Below are 21455 nucleotides of genomic sequence, written 5' to 3' on the forward strand. Positions count from 1 at the left end.
AGTAGAGGAATTTTACGCACCTTGTTTCGGATCCATCGTTCTTGACGCGGAATTTGTGATGATCCGTTACTCAAGAGCTTCTCCTCTATGAACCCCCTTATCACCGGCTTCAATGAGACAGCCCCTCACGTATCGCTCCCGATGACCCTTTTTGTGAGATTATGTGGACATTAGGATTTAGAGGAGGGACTTGAGCTCTATTTATAGAGATTGAAACCTTATCCCCTCATTATAGATAAGGCTTATCTCAGCCCATACTATCCAGTTCCATATCCAACTAGAATTAGGAAATCTTTTATCTATCTTTATTATACCAATTAATATTTACAATAACAATTAATAAAGCCCACATTGAATATTAAAAATATATTCTAACAATAAATAAATGACTTTTGGTCTAATGTCTAATGTTATGAATGAATTTTTAATTTATTTACTATGATTCATAAATTATTCGTAAGTGTTCCATCTAGTTCCTCAACTTTCCATAACGCAATCAAATAAGTACTTTGATACCATGGGTGAGCTGTTTTGGCCCTTCCAGGGTAGGTACCCGAAATCCGTCCTGTCGAGAACGGTTCTCGACTTTTGAAACTTAGAATCTACCTTGTATGCCTTGAAACCGAATATCCAGTTCTAGGGTTGATTCCAAGATTTACCTAGGAACTAGCCAATTCTCCTTTTTTATTCCTTTTTTTTTTCATTTTTTAGCGGAGCAAAATGAAACTTAAAGCAACAACCAAAAAACCTATCTACCAATAGCAACAATCCATAACAGATGAATAAGTAAAATGAAACAAATAATAGAATTTCAAAACTCATAACATAAAACCTAAAAACTTCATCCCTTGTTCATCCATTAAAAATTGCACTAAATTCTAACCACTTAAAAAGAGAAAAACAAAAAACAAACGTAGGTAACCACTTAACAATAATTTCATACTAAAAGTTCTATTCATTGAACTAAAATAATTATAGGAAAACCTTGCCACATAAATTCATTCCACTTCAATTTGTAAACTTCATTTACATATGGTAATCCCCTCGCTAAGACAATCAATATCTATGAAGAAAGAAAACATTAAATAAAACATTCACCCATTAGATAAACAAAGGAATTACTATATTAAAAGAATATACATCACTTACCCAAATCAAACTTTTTTGTATTCTCGATGCACTCTTCAATATTAATTGGCACATGAGCATCTGTTACCCAATCTTGATGCAAATCAAAGCTTCCCCCAATTTAGGAGTCAAAGAAATCAAAAGCCATCAAGCACATGACCCGATATACTAAAAACTAACTCTGAAGCAATGATATTAACAAGAATAGACAATACATATTGAGTCATCAAAGATCGGATTTTATACTTGAACAGGTAGTCTTCCACTACATTAAAAGGTCAAAATCAAGAACATCTTCACTTTTAGCTTCTTGATACAAATTAAGCTAAGATTTGTTGTCATTGCACACTTTGTTCTTTGAGTGCAAAATGGTTTTCCACCAAGCTTGGATGCCATACTTGTCGTCACCTTTATTGTCATCAACATTGAAACCACTACTACTAGCGGTTAGACTTGAGACACCAAAATTTTGATTACTAGAACTAAGAGAAGATTGCTCATAAAATTCATATGTTCTTCATCTTATCATGCATCTCATCAATTTTCACTTCATCATCATAGAACTATCGGGAAAATTACCAAAAAGGTCCTAAACCTATTGTAATTATGCTAATTTAGTCATAAACGTTTTTTTTTTTTTGCCGATTCAGTCCTAAACCTTTTGCAATTGTATCAATTCAATCCATCCTGCCAAATTTGGCCGGCCGACTATGACGTGAACGTCGGTCAACGGCGGCCATCCAGCGACAGAATATTTTAGTTTTTTAAATATTTTTTAATTTTTAATTTTCTTTTTCAAATTTTTTTCCTTCCTTCTTCATCTTCTTCCCCTACAGCAAGTGGCTTAGGCACTCCGTAACTTAATCTTGTCCTACGATGTCCATCACGAGCGGCTTGGAAAAATATCAATGTCCCAACAGTGAACGTGAAATCCACCTCGCCGGGGGCCGAGCGAGGCTTGCCATGGATGGCCGAGATGTGGCGAGGTTTCGGCCTGTCTCGCCCGGGCATCGCCGGACGAGGTAGGCCCATGCTTCGTCCGGCGACGGCAAGGTTGAGCCTCGCTATGGATGGGTGAGGCTCGATCTCGCCAGATCCGAGCTAGCGAGGCAATGGCTGGGTGAGACAAGCCAAGACCTCGCCAAATTTGAGCCGGCAAGGCTCGGCCTCCCGCAGCCCCAACGAGGTGAGCCTCACCCGCCCATAGCAAGACCCGACGATGGGGAAGGCTCACCTCTCCAGTGGGTAGTGGGGCGAGCTTTACTTGAGGCGGGTTGCTGTCCAAAGGAAGAAGATGAAGAGGGAAAGGAAAAAAAAGATAAAGAAATAAAATAATAAAATTTAAAAAATATTAAAATAATGTGTCACCGGACGGCCGACATCCACGTCGGTGCCGACCTGCCAAATTTGGCCGGATGGACTGAATTAGCGCAATTGCAAAAGGTTTAGGACTAAAACGGCACAAAAAAATAAAAAATGTTTAGGAGTGAATTGGCACAATTGCAATAGGTTTAGGACTTTTTTGGTAATTTCACCTAGAACTATCCATAATAGAAATTCATATAATGCAACCTTTTTGTAGGATCCACCGCAATAGCAATCAACAACATCATATTTCATTTATCAAAACTCCCATTATATTTGTCAAATTCCTTTTAGTTTTAATACCATATCTTCAAGCTTAGGATTCAAAGCACTCGCCACATCTTTCAAATATTTATATAAAAAAGCTATCCCCTAAAAATAATCGTTTGAAATTTGATTAGCGGCATCTTAAAATTGTTCTAGAAATTTAGAAAAACTAATGGCATATGGTCATTCTTCATTTTTAAGAAGAACACCGTAAGCTTGCCTGTGAAAGATAAATCATCTTCTTCCATCATTTGAAAAGCATTTTTAAACTTCATGGCGATGCAAAACATGAGGTAAGCATAGGTGACATCAAGATAGACCAGATCCTTGTAAGTGATCCTTTTACTCTCAATGCAAAATTGTAATGTTTTGACTTTCATGAGAGAATCCTTCACATACCATAACTACATTTCACATACGTGTAGTAGATTTATATACCTCAATCAATCCATCTCTATAATCAAGTTAAATATGTGAGTTGTGCACCTCATTTGTCAAACATTACCATCTAAGATCATTACCATTTCTCTTGAAATTTTTTGTTTCAAATAGCCAGTGTCAACATCATTTGAGTTAGCATTATTCATGGCATCGGTAGATATCTTTTGTTGGAGCTAACAATACAACCGTAATCTTCAAGACAATTTATAATCGGTATGTACTGCTCTTATCAAATTATAGATCACACTATCGGGACACAGATGCTGCTATCACTCTTATATTTGATCTTTTCACAATTACATCCAGTAGCACCTCACATAGATGTTATTAGAAGCACACGGTTACTACCAGCTATTGATGCCTACATTTTGGGACTCTATTCATTGCATAGAAAATTAGGGATCGATCGCGGCCGCTAGCAAAAATAATTTTCATTAATATGCATATAGTTTTAGGAATATTTTGCATATAGGTTATTTCAATTAATTGCATTTAATTGGACCGGCGGTGAGAGGACTAAAATGAATGGTTCGGAGCTTAATTTAGCTAGTTGGACTGAGCAAATTGATAATTGGATTTGTGGGGATGCGGTGTATCTCTTAAGAATTTGAATTTGGAAAGTAAATTGTAAAGAAAACCCTAGTCCATTATCTATATAAAGAGGTTTTAGGGTTCACAATAGGCAAATGCTTATTCGGATGATTAAATGGATGAACAACCTTTTTTGTTGGTTGAGCATGTCGCATTCTGTAATTTTATCAATCGGTTACAACCTCTCTTCAACCACATCTCAAGATTTACGGTGGCTAGAGATTGCATAAGGTTGTATCTTGGTGAAAAATAAGTTTGAAGACTTAATTTCACAAGCTTAAGTCTAGGGTCGCAATCACGATCGATACATGATGTTCCATTCAGAACTTGAACTATTTATTTCTCACTACATATTTTATTGATGGTGACTGGAAATTGCACAAAGGGATAATCAATTTGGTGGTGATGTCTAATGACAAGGGCAAGGACATTAGGGAAATGATTGAGAAATGCATCTACTAGTGGGAAATAGAGAAACATGTGTCCATAATTACTGTGGATAATGCTAGTTTGAATGATGTAACCATTAAGTTTTTGAAAGAAAAATTATTAAGAAATAAGCTGTTGATCTTAGATGGTGATATTTTACACATGAGGTGCACGACCCATAAACTTGATTGTGAGGGATGTTTTATCAAGATACGCGATTCTATTGCATGTATTCAAAATGTGGTTAGGTGTGTGAGGGGTTCTCCCATGAGAGCTCAAACATTTCAAGCTTGCATTAATAGTGTAAGTTGAATTAAAACTCTAAAATAAGTGGAGAAGGCTTTGGATCTTAGGGTGAAAGCTATGGCGTGAGGATAAAGGAAAATTTTGACAAATACTATGATAGTTTTGAAAAAGTAAATATGATGGTGTTGATTGCGGTAATATTGGATTAAAAAAAAGTTGAACTATGTGTAGTATTGCTATCAACTAGTCTTTTGATACTAATAGTAATTGGAATCCCGATAGCCATGAGCATGGTAATAAAGATAAGCTTGGTTTCCATGTGAACAAGGTGTATGAATGCTTTCTTGATGAGGAGAAAAGTGTCCGAGGACATCTTATCTGAGATCGATAAGTATCTTAAAGCCGAACGTGAAGAAGGTCGTGATATTGACCTTTTGATGTGGTGGAACACTACTGGCCAAAAGTTTAAAATCATCTCTTTGATGGCTTGGGATATTTAGGTTATTCCTGCGATAATCGTTACTTCGAAGTCCACTTTCAGCGCATCTGGTCTTGTGCTTGATGGCTTTGGAAATTCTTTGACTCATAAAGTGGTGGAAGTTTTGATTTGTACTCAATATTGATTGTAGTTAACAAGACGATTGATGTTGTGGAAAAATTCAAGTGGAAGAAGTTATGGATATATTTTTTATCTTGTGGCTTTTCATGCATCTAATGAATGAATGCTTTATTTAATATCTTATTTTTGTTAATTTTGGATGATGTTCACTTAGAGCTTATCGGTAAATAGAGTTCACAAATTGAAGTGGAAAGCGGTGAGATTTTCCATTAACTATTTGATATCGATTTCTAGAAATTTCAATTTAAAATTAATGCTCAATGATCACATATATTTGTTGCAGTTGGGCCGCTCTTATGCTTCATCCATCAACCAACAAGAAAGGACTTGAAGACGAAGTATTTCACTACTCTTTCAGTTAATGATCGACAAAGATGATTTTTGTTTTTCTTTTGGGTGGGCTTTTAGTGGGCTTTTTTGCTGATCATATGAGTATATATTTGTTATTGTGTTTTGAAGCATTAGCCTCGACACTGAACAATGTTTAAGAGTTGTTGTCTTTGAATTGTTGTTATGTTTCTCCAACAGTGTTGAGAGTTTGTGCTTCATTTTGAATTGTTGTTGTAATTTGGAGCATTAATCTAAACAAGCTCCCCGAATTCTATGCATTTTGAATTGTTGTTGTGTTTTGGAGTATTAGCTTGGACATTGTTCATATTAATGAGGATGATTGACTAATGATCGAGGAACATTGATAATCAATTATCGTTATTTGTATTATGTAATGGATGTGCTTTTATATTTAGTATTTTCATTGAGGAAACTAGAACATGGTTATGCATAGAATAAGGATCAATTATGTAATGGGTGTGCTTTCATATCTGGTGTTTTCATGGAAGAAACCAAAACATGGTTCCGCATAGAATGAGGATCCTGCCTTTCCGAACTCGACTAGCTCCAGCGACCTCCCGTACACGGATTCGCAAATTGGGAATTGGTCCCTCCAATCCGATTCTCACTGCTGGGGTGGGATCGGACCGGACCGGGAACCGATCACCTCTAGTTAAAATGAATATCTCCTGGATCCACTTAGAAGCATGTGTGTCGGGTTTGAATTTCTTGCTTGAAGTGGAAGAGTGTTGCCGATATTGGAGATCAATAATAGATGTCATGCAGATGGGGTAGGCTTTTCTTAATTAATCTATCTTAAAAACTAGATCGTTTGCTTCTCAAATCGACCGGATCCTCCCTTATTGAATATTGTGGTGTGCTCTACTCACCCTCAGCAATTCAAAACCGAGACGACTATTTTGTAGAGGAAACTGTGAGATTTTTTGGGGTCTAAAAACTTAGGATGTCAAATCAGCTCTCTTGGTTAGTGAGACCTCTAACTCAACATGGTATAAGAGTATGAGGTCCCGAGTTCAAATCTTTCTAAACTCCATTTACCTCTCCAATTAAATATTTTCATGCTTACTACTTGAAAAAAAAAAACAAAAACAAAAAGGCCGGACCAAGCATGAAGGGAAGTGTTGAAATAATTATATATTAACGCATTCATTTAACAATTTAAGCTTTTAGAATAATTGACAATAACCATGTTGGTGAAAGCATGGTTGCATCATTGTTGACATTGTAGCGCGGTGTGCCCAGCTCCGTTACAATCTAACAAGAAAGATGAGGTTTAGATCCAAAAATACCTCCCTTGGCAAATGGGGGAACATAGGACCTTCAACCACCATGAGGCCAACTAGAGCAGTGGAAAGAGCAACCAGCATAGGGGGTGGAGAATGACTGTGTATTGAACTAATCATTGGATGATTGCCAACCCCGTGATCAAGCAAGAACCATCCACCTTTTAAATGAAGTGGCATGATTGATCAAAGCATGTTGAATCACGGATGAAGACGAGGTGTTCAATTTACAGAGAAATCATTCTTCTTGGATGAAGAGGCGTGACCGCAAATCACCAAAGGAAAGAATAGTAGGGCCATTAATGATCATTGTGACAAAAGATGATACTCTCATGGAAGCCAAATGGAATGAATTTGTACCAATATGAAAAGGTTAAGGACTAAAAATAAAAAAGAAAAGAATAAATCAATAAAAATTTATTTGAAAAAATATTTAAAACAAATTTTAAAAAAAATGTCCATAGCATCCGTCAGTAATTTCCGGCCTAAATTGACTAAATAGAATGAATTTGTACAAATATAAAAAGATTTATGACAAAATTAGTCTAATTGAAAGGTTTAGAAATGACTTGTACCAATGCAATATGTTGATGGCTTTTTTTTAAAAAACTTTTCCCTTCTTAAACGTGGTTGTGACTTGTGAGGTGATGACTTAGTAATCGGCCTATTTCCATTTATAACATTATGATCTCAACCGCCAATTGGCAGAAATTTGGACCCGATGAACCGCGGCCTTGAGAGAGCACTTTTTGTATGTCTATTCAACGTCTAGATGCGTCGAAACGAAGCCATTCCCGAGATTTGTTTGACCGAGGAGCCCTACATGGCACCAAGTGCCTTGCCGTCCGGAACGCTTAGGATCAACTACTTGGGCGATCGAACGGTCTTGCATTGGCGCAAAGCGTGATGTTTTCTTTGGGTTAGAGCGAGAGACAAGTCCAACCCGTCCTCGATGCCGGAGGACAGGGGCAGCCCGTGTTGATGTCGGAGCGAAAACTGGCCGCTGAGGGGATATTCGAACAGATTTTACTAGTGCGTAACGAAAATGGAAGAATTGGTTTCAATGCGATTGCAGGTGAGCAATGTGGACTAGGTAATGGAGAAAGTTTCAGGAGGCTCTTGGGACACGGTCTATTTCGTTTCCTTCCAAGATTTCATCAAGTGATTGTGCTGATTCCAGACTTCCTTAGAGAAACAAAGTTGGGCTGCCCGAATGCAGCAATCCGATAATGGTGAACTGAATGCGAGTTCTAAGTTCGCTCTCACTAGGGAAAAAAAATGGACTTTTCGATCACGATCATCTTGAAAGTTCACGAAATCTCTAAGTTATTAACTAAGATGAAATTGATGATGATTTTTGGCTCTCAAATACAGTCGAGGGGACCCAGCAACAGGGTAGCGAGTATGCTAGTGCCGACCTAAGTTAGCCGGTCGGCTTTAAGGTATTTGAGAATCGATTTCTCTAGATCATTCGGCAGAGTATCCCACCAAGACGGAAGGATGTCTTATTTAGAATGAAAAAAGCCGAATACAACGTCATCAATTTCGCCCTGTATAGAATTTATTCCTAGATACAATGTGGAAAATGCTGAAGGGCGACAGTATACCTCCCATCCTCTGGGTTCAAAAATCAAATAATGAGGTAAATGCACAAGATGGAAACAGTGAAAAAAGCCTTTCATAACAAGGAAAGGAAAGCAGTGACGGAGAACAACCCAAACAGCCACCGCAGTCGAGCTGGCCTTGCATCAGAATGAGCAGAATTGGAGTCTGGGGAGGATCCTCCGGTGCTTGTGGTGGTTAACGCAGCCGGTGGAGGAGGCGCCAGTTGAGGGACATCACATGTTCCAAAGGTTGCATTTGCCTGCTTATGTGTGACACAACATTTCATAGTACAAATATCTTTTGTTAATGTCCTCTCTCTCTCATATGACAATAAAGAGACTTAAATACAGCCATATTCCCTTGTAATTCATTAACCAAAAAGTCTATGAAGGATGAGAAAATAATTACCTTGCAATATGAAATGCTATCACACCCACAAGTCAAATGGCCATTTGCTTCATCTACAGCTTCTGGAGCTCCGCCTCCATCACTTCTCTACAACAACAATTGAAGCCAAAATCAGCAATAGACAGACAACTACTCTCCTGTTACAGTATCCTTCTACAGAAGAAGTTATACTGCTTAACTGAAAAATAAATTCTCTCAGAAAAAGAAGAGAGAGAGATCTAGGAATTCCTGACAAAACCTGATAAAAGTCGACGGCGATGAAGTTTGGCCACCTTTTACTGGCCGCTTTGTAACAAGTATTCATCATGCTAATCAAGGAAGCTGAATTATCCATACAGGCTGCTGATGCATTTGGATTATCAGGGAAATAGTTCTCCAGAACCAGAGATATTGATGTGGTGTTCATTGGTGGAGATTCAGCACGATTTGGGCACGAACCAGACACCATTCCCGCATCTCCATCTGAAAGTCAGCGTAACATGGAAAGCAAGAAAACATCAACATATGAACAAATTCACATCATCCGTAATGAATAAGTTATAGACCTCCCTTACTTTAATAAACCCAAATGTAACACTCATAAAAAATGCTAGAGCAAATTTCAAAATGTAAAATCAGCTAAATTGGCTCTAGATGAAATTAAGAAGGGAGTCTTACACTGATTTTCCACGACATATTTCCACTGATAGGCAATTCCTTCTGTAGCCTCTTTCGACGACTTAGAAGTGAAAACAACTAAGCGCTGATTCTGCCGGACCATGTCATCCACTGTAGGCCAATCTGCGCCAGTTTTGGGCATGCTAGATACAGGGAACCAGTACTTGCTAAGACCAGACTCATTAAAGACCTTTGTCAATCCTAGAGTGGAAGTGACATAATCCTCAATAAAAATGGTGACTATCTCAGTAGGATTTGCTTCCAGGAACGTCTGTATCTCTTTAAGAACATTGATGGCCGGTTGCTGAAGGAAGAAAAATTGATTAGTTATCAGAAAATGTCTTTCTTATATCTCTTGATACAACTTATACACTGTGAACACTTACAAAGGCAGTGTAATTGTAGCACTTCCCCTCAAAAGAGTGGCACAACCATATGTCATTCTCGAAGTCGTACATGTCAAGCATAAGCCCTCGAACTCCATTCTATGTACACAATCAATCAGATTGTCAGATCAAATAATATAGAGAATTTCGACCAGAAAAAGAGGGAACAAGAGATTGATTTTTTTCAAAAAGAAAAGAAACTAGAAGCAGAATTGATAAGTTGACCATTATTAGAAAAGAAAACTGAAAAAGGTTTCCATGATCATCTCAAATAAATTCAAAATCCTTTCTGTGCCATCTGTTATTCAACCTATGATTTGGATCCTCAACTTCCTTTTCTTAAAACTCTCAAACTACCGCCCCCGAATGATTTCCTCACAAAGTTGTTCCAAATTACCCAACGGAAAGAAACATGCCAATGGCGAGAGCTCTCATTTCCTTTTAATATAGGACAATCACGCCTTTTTTCTTCCTTTGGTCATCCCATAACGCAAGGTAAAGCTATATTTTTCTTTTCTAGGTCAGAAAGGTAAAGCTATATGAAGTGTATCATAAAACAGACTAATCATTTCTCTTGTTGCACCCCCCTCTAAGATGAGAGGTGAAAACAAACCCAACATCAGAAAATCTGGCAGCATCAAAAATTTGTCAAGGGATAAATGGATAAAAGGGATTGATATCGGCAGAGGGACTATTTCATGCTCATGTTTTGCTGTACAACCTTTCTGTCAAGCTATGTGGTAAATGCTGGATAAAATTTTGAATAAATCTGCGGCAGCAACATTAGAATGCCATCTGTTGTGTATCCCTTTTACTCCGTGAATACTAATCACAAAAGAAATCGATAAATGGGATCAGCATGATAGGAAAACATATGAAGGAGGTTTAGCATCCTCATTCACGTCAAGGTTCAACCCCTCAAAAAGAGAGGTGCAGGACACCAGGCCGAGAAACCCGGCTAGCTCTGGGTTCGAGTGGCCCAGTTCAAGAGGACCAAGAAGTCACAACCGCCAGATATGTCAAGTTCAAATTAGCCAGCAATGACGATATACCAAGTCTACCAAGTTGGTCAAGATCATAGTCATTCAGAAGCATCATTTGAAAGTTTCCCATGTTGCCTGTAGACCATTGTGATTTTCGCTTTCTTCTTGTTTCTTGGAAGGTCAAAGTTATGGCGCTATACGCAACAATCTTAACATATTACCAGTCATCCAGAACAAGTCAAACTAAGAAACCTAAAATCTAATCATAAATCAGCAAGAAAGAAACACGGGCGAGGAAAAGTACGTACATTGAGCTGACTGGTGACGGAGTCTTCTTGATTGGTGGGAGAGAGGAGAGCCGAGCCGGTGTCCGACTTGACACCGGAAAGAGCGTACGAATTGTGGGTCGTCAACCACGAGTACTTGTTGAACGGCAGGCCATTCACCTGTTAAAACCCAAATTTATCAAAAGGGAAATAAACGGAATTCGACGTTCCAATAATTGCAAGAAGTTCATCGTTTTAAAAATTACTTTGGAGGTGGGGCTCAGGGGTTGAATCCGGGTGCATCTGGGTCGGGTGTTGCCATTGGCGGGGCAAGTCTCGCACTTGAGGCCGGCGTCGCAGGCGCTGTCCGACGAACACGTCTCTCCAATCTGCGATTCAAACAAAGCAGACATTCAAAAAACCAGTGCGCGATTTCATCCCCACTGACGTTAAAAATGCCTTTCAAATTTAGGCGTTTGAGGGAACACCTGGAGGGTCAAACCGCGAGCGAAGAGGCCGAGCAGAAACAGAGCACCAAGAGCGCACGAACCCGCCCTCTGAAACGGAAAACGCGAAGCAAAGGGAAGGAAATCGTTGGTGGGGTGTTAGAGAACCGTCGGAAAAGGGAAAATTACCAGGGAAAGAAGGAAAGAATGGCGGGGATGGAGAAAGACGGCTTACCTTCATCTTCATCTCGTGATTACCCTGTTTAGAGAGAGAGAGAGAGAGAGAGAGATGGAGGAGGTGGTGGTTGAGAAGAGTATTGAGTTGAGATGCGTACTAAATTGGGAGTGGTTAGAACAGAAAAAAGGGTGATGGGGTGCCAAAATATTGGCGGGTTTGAAACTTTTTTCTGAGTTTTGACCCTTCCCCTCCTCCCTCTCTGCTCCGTCACCAACTTACTTACGTCTCCATTGTTGTTCTCATTTTGCTCTCGCTTTCAGGTGAGAGAGAGAGAAACGCGTTTCGCCTTCACTAGCCGTTGTCGCAGTCGCCTGTCCTCGCTTCCTCCGCTTTCCTTAAATTTTATTTTGTTTAATGATATGCCCGAGAGTCAAATGAAAAGAATGTTCCGTCCAAAAAATTGTACTGACACGATACTCACCAACTTCTAATTTATTTTAACTTGATTTTTAGATTTTTAAAGAATATTCAATTTAATTTTTAGACTATAGAAAAATATAGCATGTTAAAGGTATTTATTGATTTGACTTATATGAATTTAAAGATAGAATCAAAATTTATAGATCATTTATATCATTTTTTTCTATAGAATTTCATGCTTTTCTTCGTGCTAACATGAATCCTTTTGGATTTAGTGCCAGTCCGAATTGGCACAAGTCGTCCTTAGATTAATAAGGATAAAAGAATTAAATCTTCCTAATTTAAAAAAAGTAAATCCACGTTTTTTTTTATCAAAAAGTAAATCCACTTTATACTCTAGAAAACATGACATGTTGCTTAAAAAATTACAGATGCTAGTTGTGTCGAGATCTGCTTCAAAATAGTGTTATGGGTAAAAATGTGCTAACATTGATTTGAGTGTCATCATTTGAAAGCCACAATTTTTACAGAAAGTTAATATCATAAAAAATCTCAAGTTGGTACACTTATGATAAATTTAGCCCAAATTAATTTTTTAACCATAAAAAATTTCAAACTAATACACTTGCGATAAATTTATCCTAAACTTGTACACCTATGACAAATTTACTCTTAATTTTCGTTAAATTTAATCATCAAATTACTGAGTTAAATGGCAAGTGACAGTTCACGGGTGTATCGGTTTGGAATTTTTTACCTTCTATTTGTCACAGATGTATCAATTTGAATTTTTATGATATTAACTCAACTTAACGGAGAGTAAATTTGTCATAGATGTACTAGTTTTGGATTTTTTATGGTAAAAAAAATTAGTTTATGGTAAATTTATCACGGATATATCAGTTTATGAGTTTTTGTGCTCAAAAAAATAATTTATGATAAAATTGTCGCATGTGTATCAGTTTAGGATTTTTCATGGTATTAACTCTTTTACAATACATTCACTCAAGCTTTATTTGTTTCGCGAAAAATGACGGGTTGGAAAAACATTTTCATCATTCACGAAATGTTTTGGGCATAAATCGATGTTGATAATAAAAATATTTTTCATTGATTAATTATTTTCAGCAATACGAGCAATTATTTTTAGGAAAATGTTTTCCAAATCATTCATTTTTCAAGAAACAAATAGAGCCTTAAATTTTATAACTTTTCAATCGATCACTTGAGAGAGGGTATCATAATTTTTAGAAAACGTTCAAGCAAGTGTCATGATAATCCAACAATCGATTGAAAAGTTATAACATTCAAGGATACATCATACAAAAATTACAGCACTCAAGTTAGTGTCATATGAAAGACATGACACTTGTGGTATTCCTTTTTTTCCGAAATAATTTATCCGCGTGTCATGCACAGATGGGATTCAATAGATAAGAAGAAAGTCAATATTGGGATGCTACGAAAAGGTAATTGAAAACATCGCGAAATAAAGTGTGAAATGAACGACTTCTTTGGGAAGGCGCCGGTGAAGTTTCGAAAATCTCTAGAAGATTAAGATTTACTTTAACAAATTGACAATTGAATAGTCTTTATAAGATTAATATCTCTCTCTCATGTATATAAATAGAAGAAGGTTCTTCGGCTGACAAATTCACAACGACATGCAGATCCGATTGACTTGGGAATGTTATGAAATATAATTCTATTTGTTTCGCTTGTCTCGCGAAAAATAAATAATGGAGAAAGCAGGTTTCAGAAAATGGTCGCTTGTAATTCTTACAAGAATGAAAAATATTTTCATGATCCACGAAAACTTTTAGACAAGAATCGTTGTTGATGATGAAAATTTATTTCATTGACTAATTATTTCAAATAATATAAACGATATTGTGAGAAAAATATTTGTCAAATCATTCATATTCCGTGAATAAACGGATCCGTAATGGAAAATAACATGTCGAAGGGCTGGCCACTTGGCATAAGATTAACAAAAAATTCCGGGATTAAAATAAGAGTGAACCGCGTGGGTGCTTCCTCTTTCTTATTGACTTTTCAATTAGGTGAATTTTCCCTAAGATGCTTGAACTTCTATTTTTTTTTTAATATTTGTCAGATTAATTGTATATTCTTTAACAGTTCATCAAGTAGGATCACGACCTTGGAGCTCTAGTTTGTGTGTTTTTTTCCTTTGGTTAATGACCATTAAACTAATAACAAAATGGGGGGTTGTCGAGCTAACCAAATGGCTCCATGGAGAGTTGTTAAGACATGCACGTGTAGCCACATTTGTGTCGTAAAATTATTGCACTTTCAATAATTCAGTTCTAAATTTTTAATTATATAAATTCGGTCTTAAAAATTTTCATGTTTTGCCAATTGAGCTCATTCGACTAATTTTGGCTAAAAATCACCGATGTGGACATCGACCAGCCTATGTGGCACGGCTGGCACGGAAGTAGATAATTTTTTAATATTTACTTTTGTTGTAATATTTGTTCTAGAATTAGATCCACAATTAGTGGGCTAATTGATGGAATATCATAAATTCCATGATTAGTGGGCTAGTTAATGGGATTTCATATTTTGAGGGATTTGATTGTCACATTGTTAGGGATTTTATTGTACGTGATTGATTCTCCTATTAATATAAATACGGGATGATGCTCTAAAAAAGATCATCAATCCATTCCAAAAACTTCTTTCTTTTTGCATAAAATTCTACATGGTATCGTAGCTAGTTTTCTGGTTCCCATCTTAAACTTCTCCGTTGTTGTACCATCACCACCACCACATCTTCCACCACATCTCTTTGCCGAAGCCTACAACTCTCTTAGTCGATCTCGCTTTCTTTTATTTTTTGGCCTAACCTCGGCCTATAGAGGTCACTTTTATGATCTAATCAGATCATAATCTTTTTTTTTTCTTCCATCTCGAGTTATTGTCATTTAGCGGTGATGTCGGAAAATTCTGGTGATAAGGTTGATTCTCTTACTTCTGAAACCGGGCGGAAATATGAAAAAATTCTCTTCCCCGCCGGTTCGGTTCAGTTTGATGGCCTTAATTACCTACTTTGGTCACAATCTATGATGATCAGTATTGCATCGGGAGAATGTACTGGTTTTCTCACGGGGGAGAAACCAAGACCTACTACTCCTCCGACGGCCCTCTCGAGATGGTTGGCTGAAGATGCCTCTATAAAGGCATTTCTTTTGAATCATATGACTGATGGTATTCGTAAACAATATGTTTTTATGCGAACAGCACGGGATATTTGGGTATTGGTTAAGGATACCTATTCTGAGACAAGAAATGATGTTCAGATTTATGAATTGATGAAGAAGATCCAGGAATTTCGACGGGGAGGTATGTCCGTTAGTGTTTATTTTTCAGAACTACGTACTTTGTGTCGGGAGCTGGAGGTTTATGATGACACTTATGAGGGACTTGCTGCGGACGTCGTTGTTCGATTTCAACAAAAAGAAGATAAGAAACGTGTATATCAATTTCTTATGGGTTTGAATCCGGAATTTGATATTGTGCGTCAAAACATTTTGCAAAAAGATCCTCTTCCTACCCTTCAGCGAGCCTATGCCTTGGTCCATAAGGAAGATAACCGGCAGCGCTTATATTCTATAACTCCTACTCCCGCTCCCGACCGTTCGGCTCTTATCATGTCTTCCACGTTGAGATCCTCTCAAGTTCATATCCCAAGATCAACAGATAAGTCTTCTATTCGCTGTGATTATTGTGGTAAACCTTATCATATCGTAGAGCAAGCTTGGAAACTTCATGGAAAACCACCAGGAATTGGCAAGGGCAAAGGTGTGAATAAGGGTCGTTCACAAGCTCATGAAGCCGAGGTGGTTGGGCCAACTAGTTCTGAGTCTACAAGTCCTAGTGATATTGGGAATTTTGTCACCAAAGAGGAGATACATCAAATTATCAAGGATATGATTAATCTGAAGGGTCCTAATTCCTCTCATGTGGCATCTAGTGCATCTGCCATTTCTTCTACTATTCATCCTTTTTCAGGTATATCTTCCCATTCATCTCCTTGGATCATAGATTCGGGAGCTTCTGATCACATGACGGGATGTTCGAGTCGGTTTGAATCATATAAACCATGTCCCGGATGTGACAAAGTTAGGATGGCCGATGGATCTTTTTCTCTTATATCGGGAAAGGGATCAATTTCTTGCACTCCATCCTTGATATTATCTTCGGTTCTTCATGTTCCTAAATTTCCAAATCAATTACTTTCAATTAGTAGTCTTACTCGAGATCTCAATTGCAAAGTAATCTTTTATCCTACATATTGTGTCTTTCAGGACTTGGTGATGGGGGTGAAGATTGGCGGTGGTAGTGTACGTGATGGACTTTTGCGGCTAGATGGATCACCGGCAGCACCTATCCAGGCTAGCACTGCAGATTCCAATTCGATCGCTATTTCTTCTTTGTGACAATGGCATCGACGTTTGGGGCATCCACCACTTCATACTCTCTATTCATGTTTTCCTAGTTTAAAGAATCAAGTTAAAGATCATCAGTTTTTTCGTGATACTTGTGCTTATTCTAAGCATGACTAGAACTATTTATCCAGAGTCAAATAATAGAAGTCTCGTTTCATTTGATTTGGTTCATTCTGATATTTGGGGTCCTTCCCCTATTAAATCTATTACTGGGTATGATTGGTTTGTGACCTTTATTGATGATTATAGTAGAGCAACTTGGATTTTTTTACTTAGACATAAAAGTGATGTTTTCGAGGCCTTCAAAACCTTTTTCAAAATAATTAAAACCCAGTTTAATGCTACCATTAAGGCTCTTCGAACGGATAATGGTAGAGAATATTGTGCCTCTTCCTTTCAATTTTTTTTTAAGAGAGCTTGGTATTCTCCACCAAACTAGTTGTGTGGATACCCCCGCACAAAATGGTGTGGCAGAGCGAAAAAATAGACATCTTCTTGAAGTTGCACGTTCTCTTTTATTTCAAATGCATGTCCCACCATCCTACCGGAGTGAAGCTGTTCTTATAGCTGCCTACTTAATTAATCGTATGCCATCCAGGGTTCTGCAAAATAAAAGCCCAATTTATGTGTTGACTGGGAAAAATACATTTATCCTCCCACCAAAAATCTTTGGGTCTGTTTGTTTTGTTAGAGATCATCGGGTGAAGAGTAAATCGTCTCCTAGGAGTCTTAAGTGCATTTTCTTAGGTTATTCCTCTTCCCAAAAAGGCTATAGGTGTTATCATCCATCCACTCGCAAGTTTTATGTCTCCAAAGATGTTATTTTTAATGAGTCTCAAGCTTTTTTCGATAATCCACTCTCCGAGATATCTAGTTCGACATTTATTGAACCATTCCCCGAGCTCTCGGTGCCATTATCAACGAGAGCGCATGAGAGGAGCCTATTGTGAATCAAAGTGTAACCCCGGAAGAGGTTTCACCTGTTCAAAGAGATTATTCACATGTTTATTCTCATAAACAGGCTGCTATGCCCGGTAATCCTCCTGGTGAGTCTTCACGGGTAATACCAGAATCCAATACAACACCGCCGGAGCCTAGTCCTATCGATGACAACAATATTGAGGATGAAACAACTCCAATTGCTCTCCGTAAAGGTAAACGGTCTTTTGTTGGTAAGCCTCGGTATCCTATCGATGAATATACTTCCTATTATGTTCTTTCTCCATCATATTCATCGTTTGTTTCTTGTTTAGACTCTGTGTCTATTCCTAATACTTGGCGGATTGCTATTCAACAAAAAAAATGGAAAGATGCCATGTTAGAGGAAATGGAGGCTTTGAAGAAAAATCAAACTTGGAATTTGGTGCCCCTCCCTCCTGGGAAGAAAACAGTGGGGTGCAAATGGGTCTATGCGGTTAAGCAAAATGCTGATGGAACCGTGGATAGGTATAAGGCTCGACTAGTGGCCCGGGGATTCACTCAAACTGCAGGTGTTGATTATCAAGAAACGTTTGCCCCCGTAGCAAAGATGAATACGAGAAGGATTCTTATATCATATGCCGCAAGTTATGGATGGGACCTTCAACAATTAGACGTGAAGAATGCATTTCTTCACGGAGAACTTGATGAGGAGGTGTACATGGACATTCCACCAGGTTTTGTAGATAGCATGACCATTGGAAAGGTTTGTCATCTCAAACGTTCTTTATATGGGCTTAAACAATCACCTCGGGCTTGGTTTGGCGGGTTCACCAAAGTTATGCGAGCTCGGGGATACACTCGGAGTAATGCCGATCACACCTTGTTCATTCGTCGTAGTGGTTCTCTCTCAACTTTCTTAATTGTGTATGTGGATGACATTGTGGTGACTGGAAATGATGGTAGTGAAATCATTACATTGAAGAATGCATTGGGAAAGGAATTTGAGATTAAAGATCTTGGAAAACTGCGATATTTTCTTGGAATTGAAGTAGCTCGCTCCTCACATGGGATCTTCCTATGTCGGCGTAAATACATACTTGATCTTCTATCTCGGACGGGAATGCTTGGATGTAAACCTATTGATACTCCACTTGATTCAAACGCGAAGATTCAGGCCAAGACAGGGGAGCCGATAGATCGCGAAAGATATCAAAGACTTGTTGGAAAGCTCATCTACCTTTCTCATACACGTCTTGATATTGCCTATGCTGTCGATCTTGTAAGTCAATTCATGCATGATCCGTATACTACTCATATGGATGTTGTGACTCGAATTCTTCGTTACTTGAAAGGCACACCGGGTAAAGGTATATTGTTTCGGAACCATGGTCATTTGAAGGTTGAGGCATTTTCTGATGCGGACTAGGCTAGTAGTGTGGATGACGGGCGATCTACTTCGGGTTATTGTTCTTATGTTGGAGGTAACCTTGTTACTTGGCGAAGCAAAAAGCAAGACGTTGTTGCTAGATCAAGCGCAAAGGCTGAATTCCGCTCTATGGCTCAAGGCATGTGTGAATTATTATGGGTTCAGAAACTTTTGGATGATCTGGGATTCCAATTTCGGAAGCCATTAATGATTTACTCCGATAGTAAATCTGCTATCGGTATTTCACATAATCCCGTCCAGCATGATAGGACTAAGCATGTGGAAATTGACCGACACTTCATCAAGGAAAAGCTTGATACAGGAGAATTTTGTACTCCATTTGTTCAATCCTCAGAACGGACCGCAGATATATTCACTAAGGCGGTAAGCAAGCGAGTATTTGATTATCATGTGTCCAAGTTGGGCATGTGCGACATCCATGCGCCAACCGGAGGGGGGGTGTTGTAATATTTGTTCTAGAATTAGATCCACAATTAGTGGGCTAATTGATGGAATATCATAAATTCCATGATTAGTGGGCTAGTTAATGGGATTTCATATTTTGAGGGATTTGATTGTCACATTGTTAGGGATTTTATTGTACGTGATTGATTCTCCTATTAATATAAATACGGGATGATGTTCTAAAAAAGATCATCAACCCATTCCAAAAACTTCTTTCTTTTTGCATAAAATTCTACAACTTTCAAATTATTTATTAATTTATTTATTTTCTTTTTTTTAAATTGTGGCCGGCGAGGGTTGTCGGGCCCTCGTCGGCCACAAGAAAAAAACAAAGAAGGAAAGGAGAATATAATAATAATAATAATAAAAGATTAATAAAAAATTAGAAAATATCAAAATATTATTAAAAATTCTTTACATCGTAGCCGACCATGCCATATAAGATAGCCGACGTCCACGTCGGTGATTTCCGACTAAAATTGACCGGATGGACTCAATTGGTAAAACGTGAAAATGTTTATGACTCACTTTACTCAATTAAAAAGTTTATGACTAAATTGATAAAAACACAATAGGTTTGAGACTTTTTGGATAATTTCCCCACCCTATAAAGAATAAAATTCAACAAAGAACATTGTAGAAAGTTGAAATTTATTGCATATCACGGAACCCTCGTCCCTCGTCATAACTTTTAAGAGTTTTATCATCCTCAAGTTGTAACATGACATAAGAAATCGTGGAATTGCACACCAATGAAAACATAAATCTACATCATAAGGCTAGGCCTCGGCATGGCAACATACTGATGATTGACATATAAGAATAGCAGCTCCCAAGTCAGAAAAATTATCTGATGAACCTCATACATGTGGTAAATACAGTAAGACCTATGAAAAATCCACGTGGAACTTACTATATATATATTACTATATGTGTGGCGGCATCCCAATCCCGCCACCTACTTACCAATCACGCTCTGTTTTAATCTGATATTACATATATAACAGAGAATGCATGCGGAATCCCGACACCTACTTACCAATCACGCTCTGTTTTAATCTGATATTACATATATAACAGAGAATGCATGCGGAAGGCTACAATTTAAGCATACAAGTCGGGCATACAAGTCGGCCATACAAATACATAGAAGTGAATGCAAACAAAAGTAGTGCTCCATACGTCAACTACCACTGTGGTACGTAGCCTCCCACAATGCATGAAGGAAGGATAAGGCTCAGTACGCACCTTCCATGGGAGCACAATAGGCATGGGTGTGCCAAAGTGGTAAACAACCCTGGCCGGAAGAGGAGTAGATGACATATCTAACTAGCTGAAAAAAGATGACAACCAACGAGGGTGGATACGAAACTAAGCAAATAAAGTACTAATTCAAACGGCTAAACAACCCTTTGCTCGGCAAGATCACAATGGACTAATGAAAATAACATTAAGGCAACCATAAGGTAAAATGGCAATAATGACACGTAAAAGAGATTTCGGCAAGTCAAGGTTTGGTCGGAATGCAATATTCAAAGCCACAACGCGCCACACAACTAGGACCCAGCGGACAGGACCTTCACAAACTACCTTCCTGAACCGCCACTGTAACCCTCAACAATCAATCGACAAATCCATGACCAGCAGAAGTCACCGAACCCCAATTCAAGATCACTAATCTTCAATTCACCTCCCCCGTACGCCCCACGCAAGCACACAAAGCACCCTAACCCCAATAGACTTCTCGGCCAACCCACTATCCACGCCGCAACTCGGACTTTCGCCACCATGACAACGACTACTACGCCCCAAGCTTCGGGACTCGACCACCCCCGGCCTGGGGTACACAATTTATCAGTGAAACCAATCCTCAAACAAGAACTAGTATATGCCCCTCATGGGTTTCTCGCCCGCCACTCCTCTACTCCCCTCCCATTCCAAATCTGCTCATTTTAACAACCACAACGACGATCAGCCTTCAGATATCGCTTAACCACGTCCATAAGGATAGAAGTTCGTCTTCTACGCCAACATGCATCGCCATTCTCTAGGCCGCGCAAGAGCTTTTCATCTTCGGCAATACAAGGGACCAATCTGTGCCG

At 38.4% G+C, this 21455-nt stretch overlaps 1 protein-coding gene across 1 annotated transcript; it reads right to left on the bottom strand.

Annotated features, from left to right (window-relative positions):
- Window positions 1–8199: 8199 nt before the first annotated feature.
- Window positions 8200–11785, bottom strand: LOC115756303 (PI-PLC X domain-containing protein At5g67130). Its single transcript, XM_030696011.2, has 9 exons — window positions 11707–11785; window positions 11514–11582; window positions 11292–11414; window positions 11068–11205; window positions 9777–9875; window positions 9391–9694; window positions 8972–9195; window positions 8734–8820; window positions 8200–8584 (listed from the first exon to the last, which is right to left on the bottom strand). Exons 1-9 carry the CDS (start codon window positions 11716–11718, stop codon window positions 8399–8401), a joined length of 1242 nt encoding a protein of 413 aa, XP_030551871.1. The 5' UTR covers window positions 11719–11785; the 3' UTR covers window positions 8200–8398.
- Between the last annotated feature and the right edge of the window lie 9670 nt (window positions 11786–21455).

The sequence above is a fragment of the Rhodamnia argentea genome, chromosome 11 (genome assembly GCF_020921035.1).
Source record: "Rhodamnia argentea isolate NSW1041297 chromosome 11, ASM2092103v1, whole genome shotgun sequence".
NCBI classification, from domain to species: Eukaryota; Viridiplantae; Streptophyta; class Magnoliopsida; order Myrtales; family Myrtaceae; genus Rhodamnia; species Rhodamnia argentea.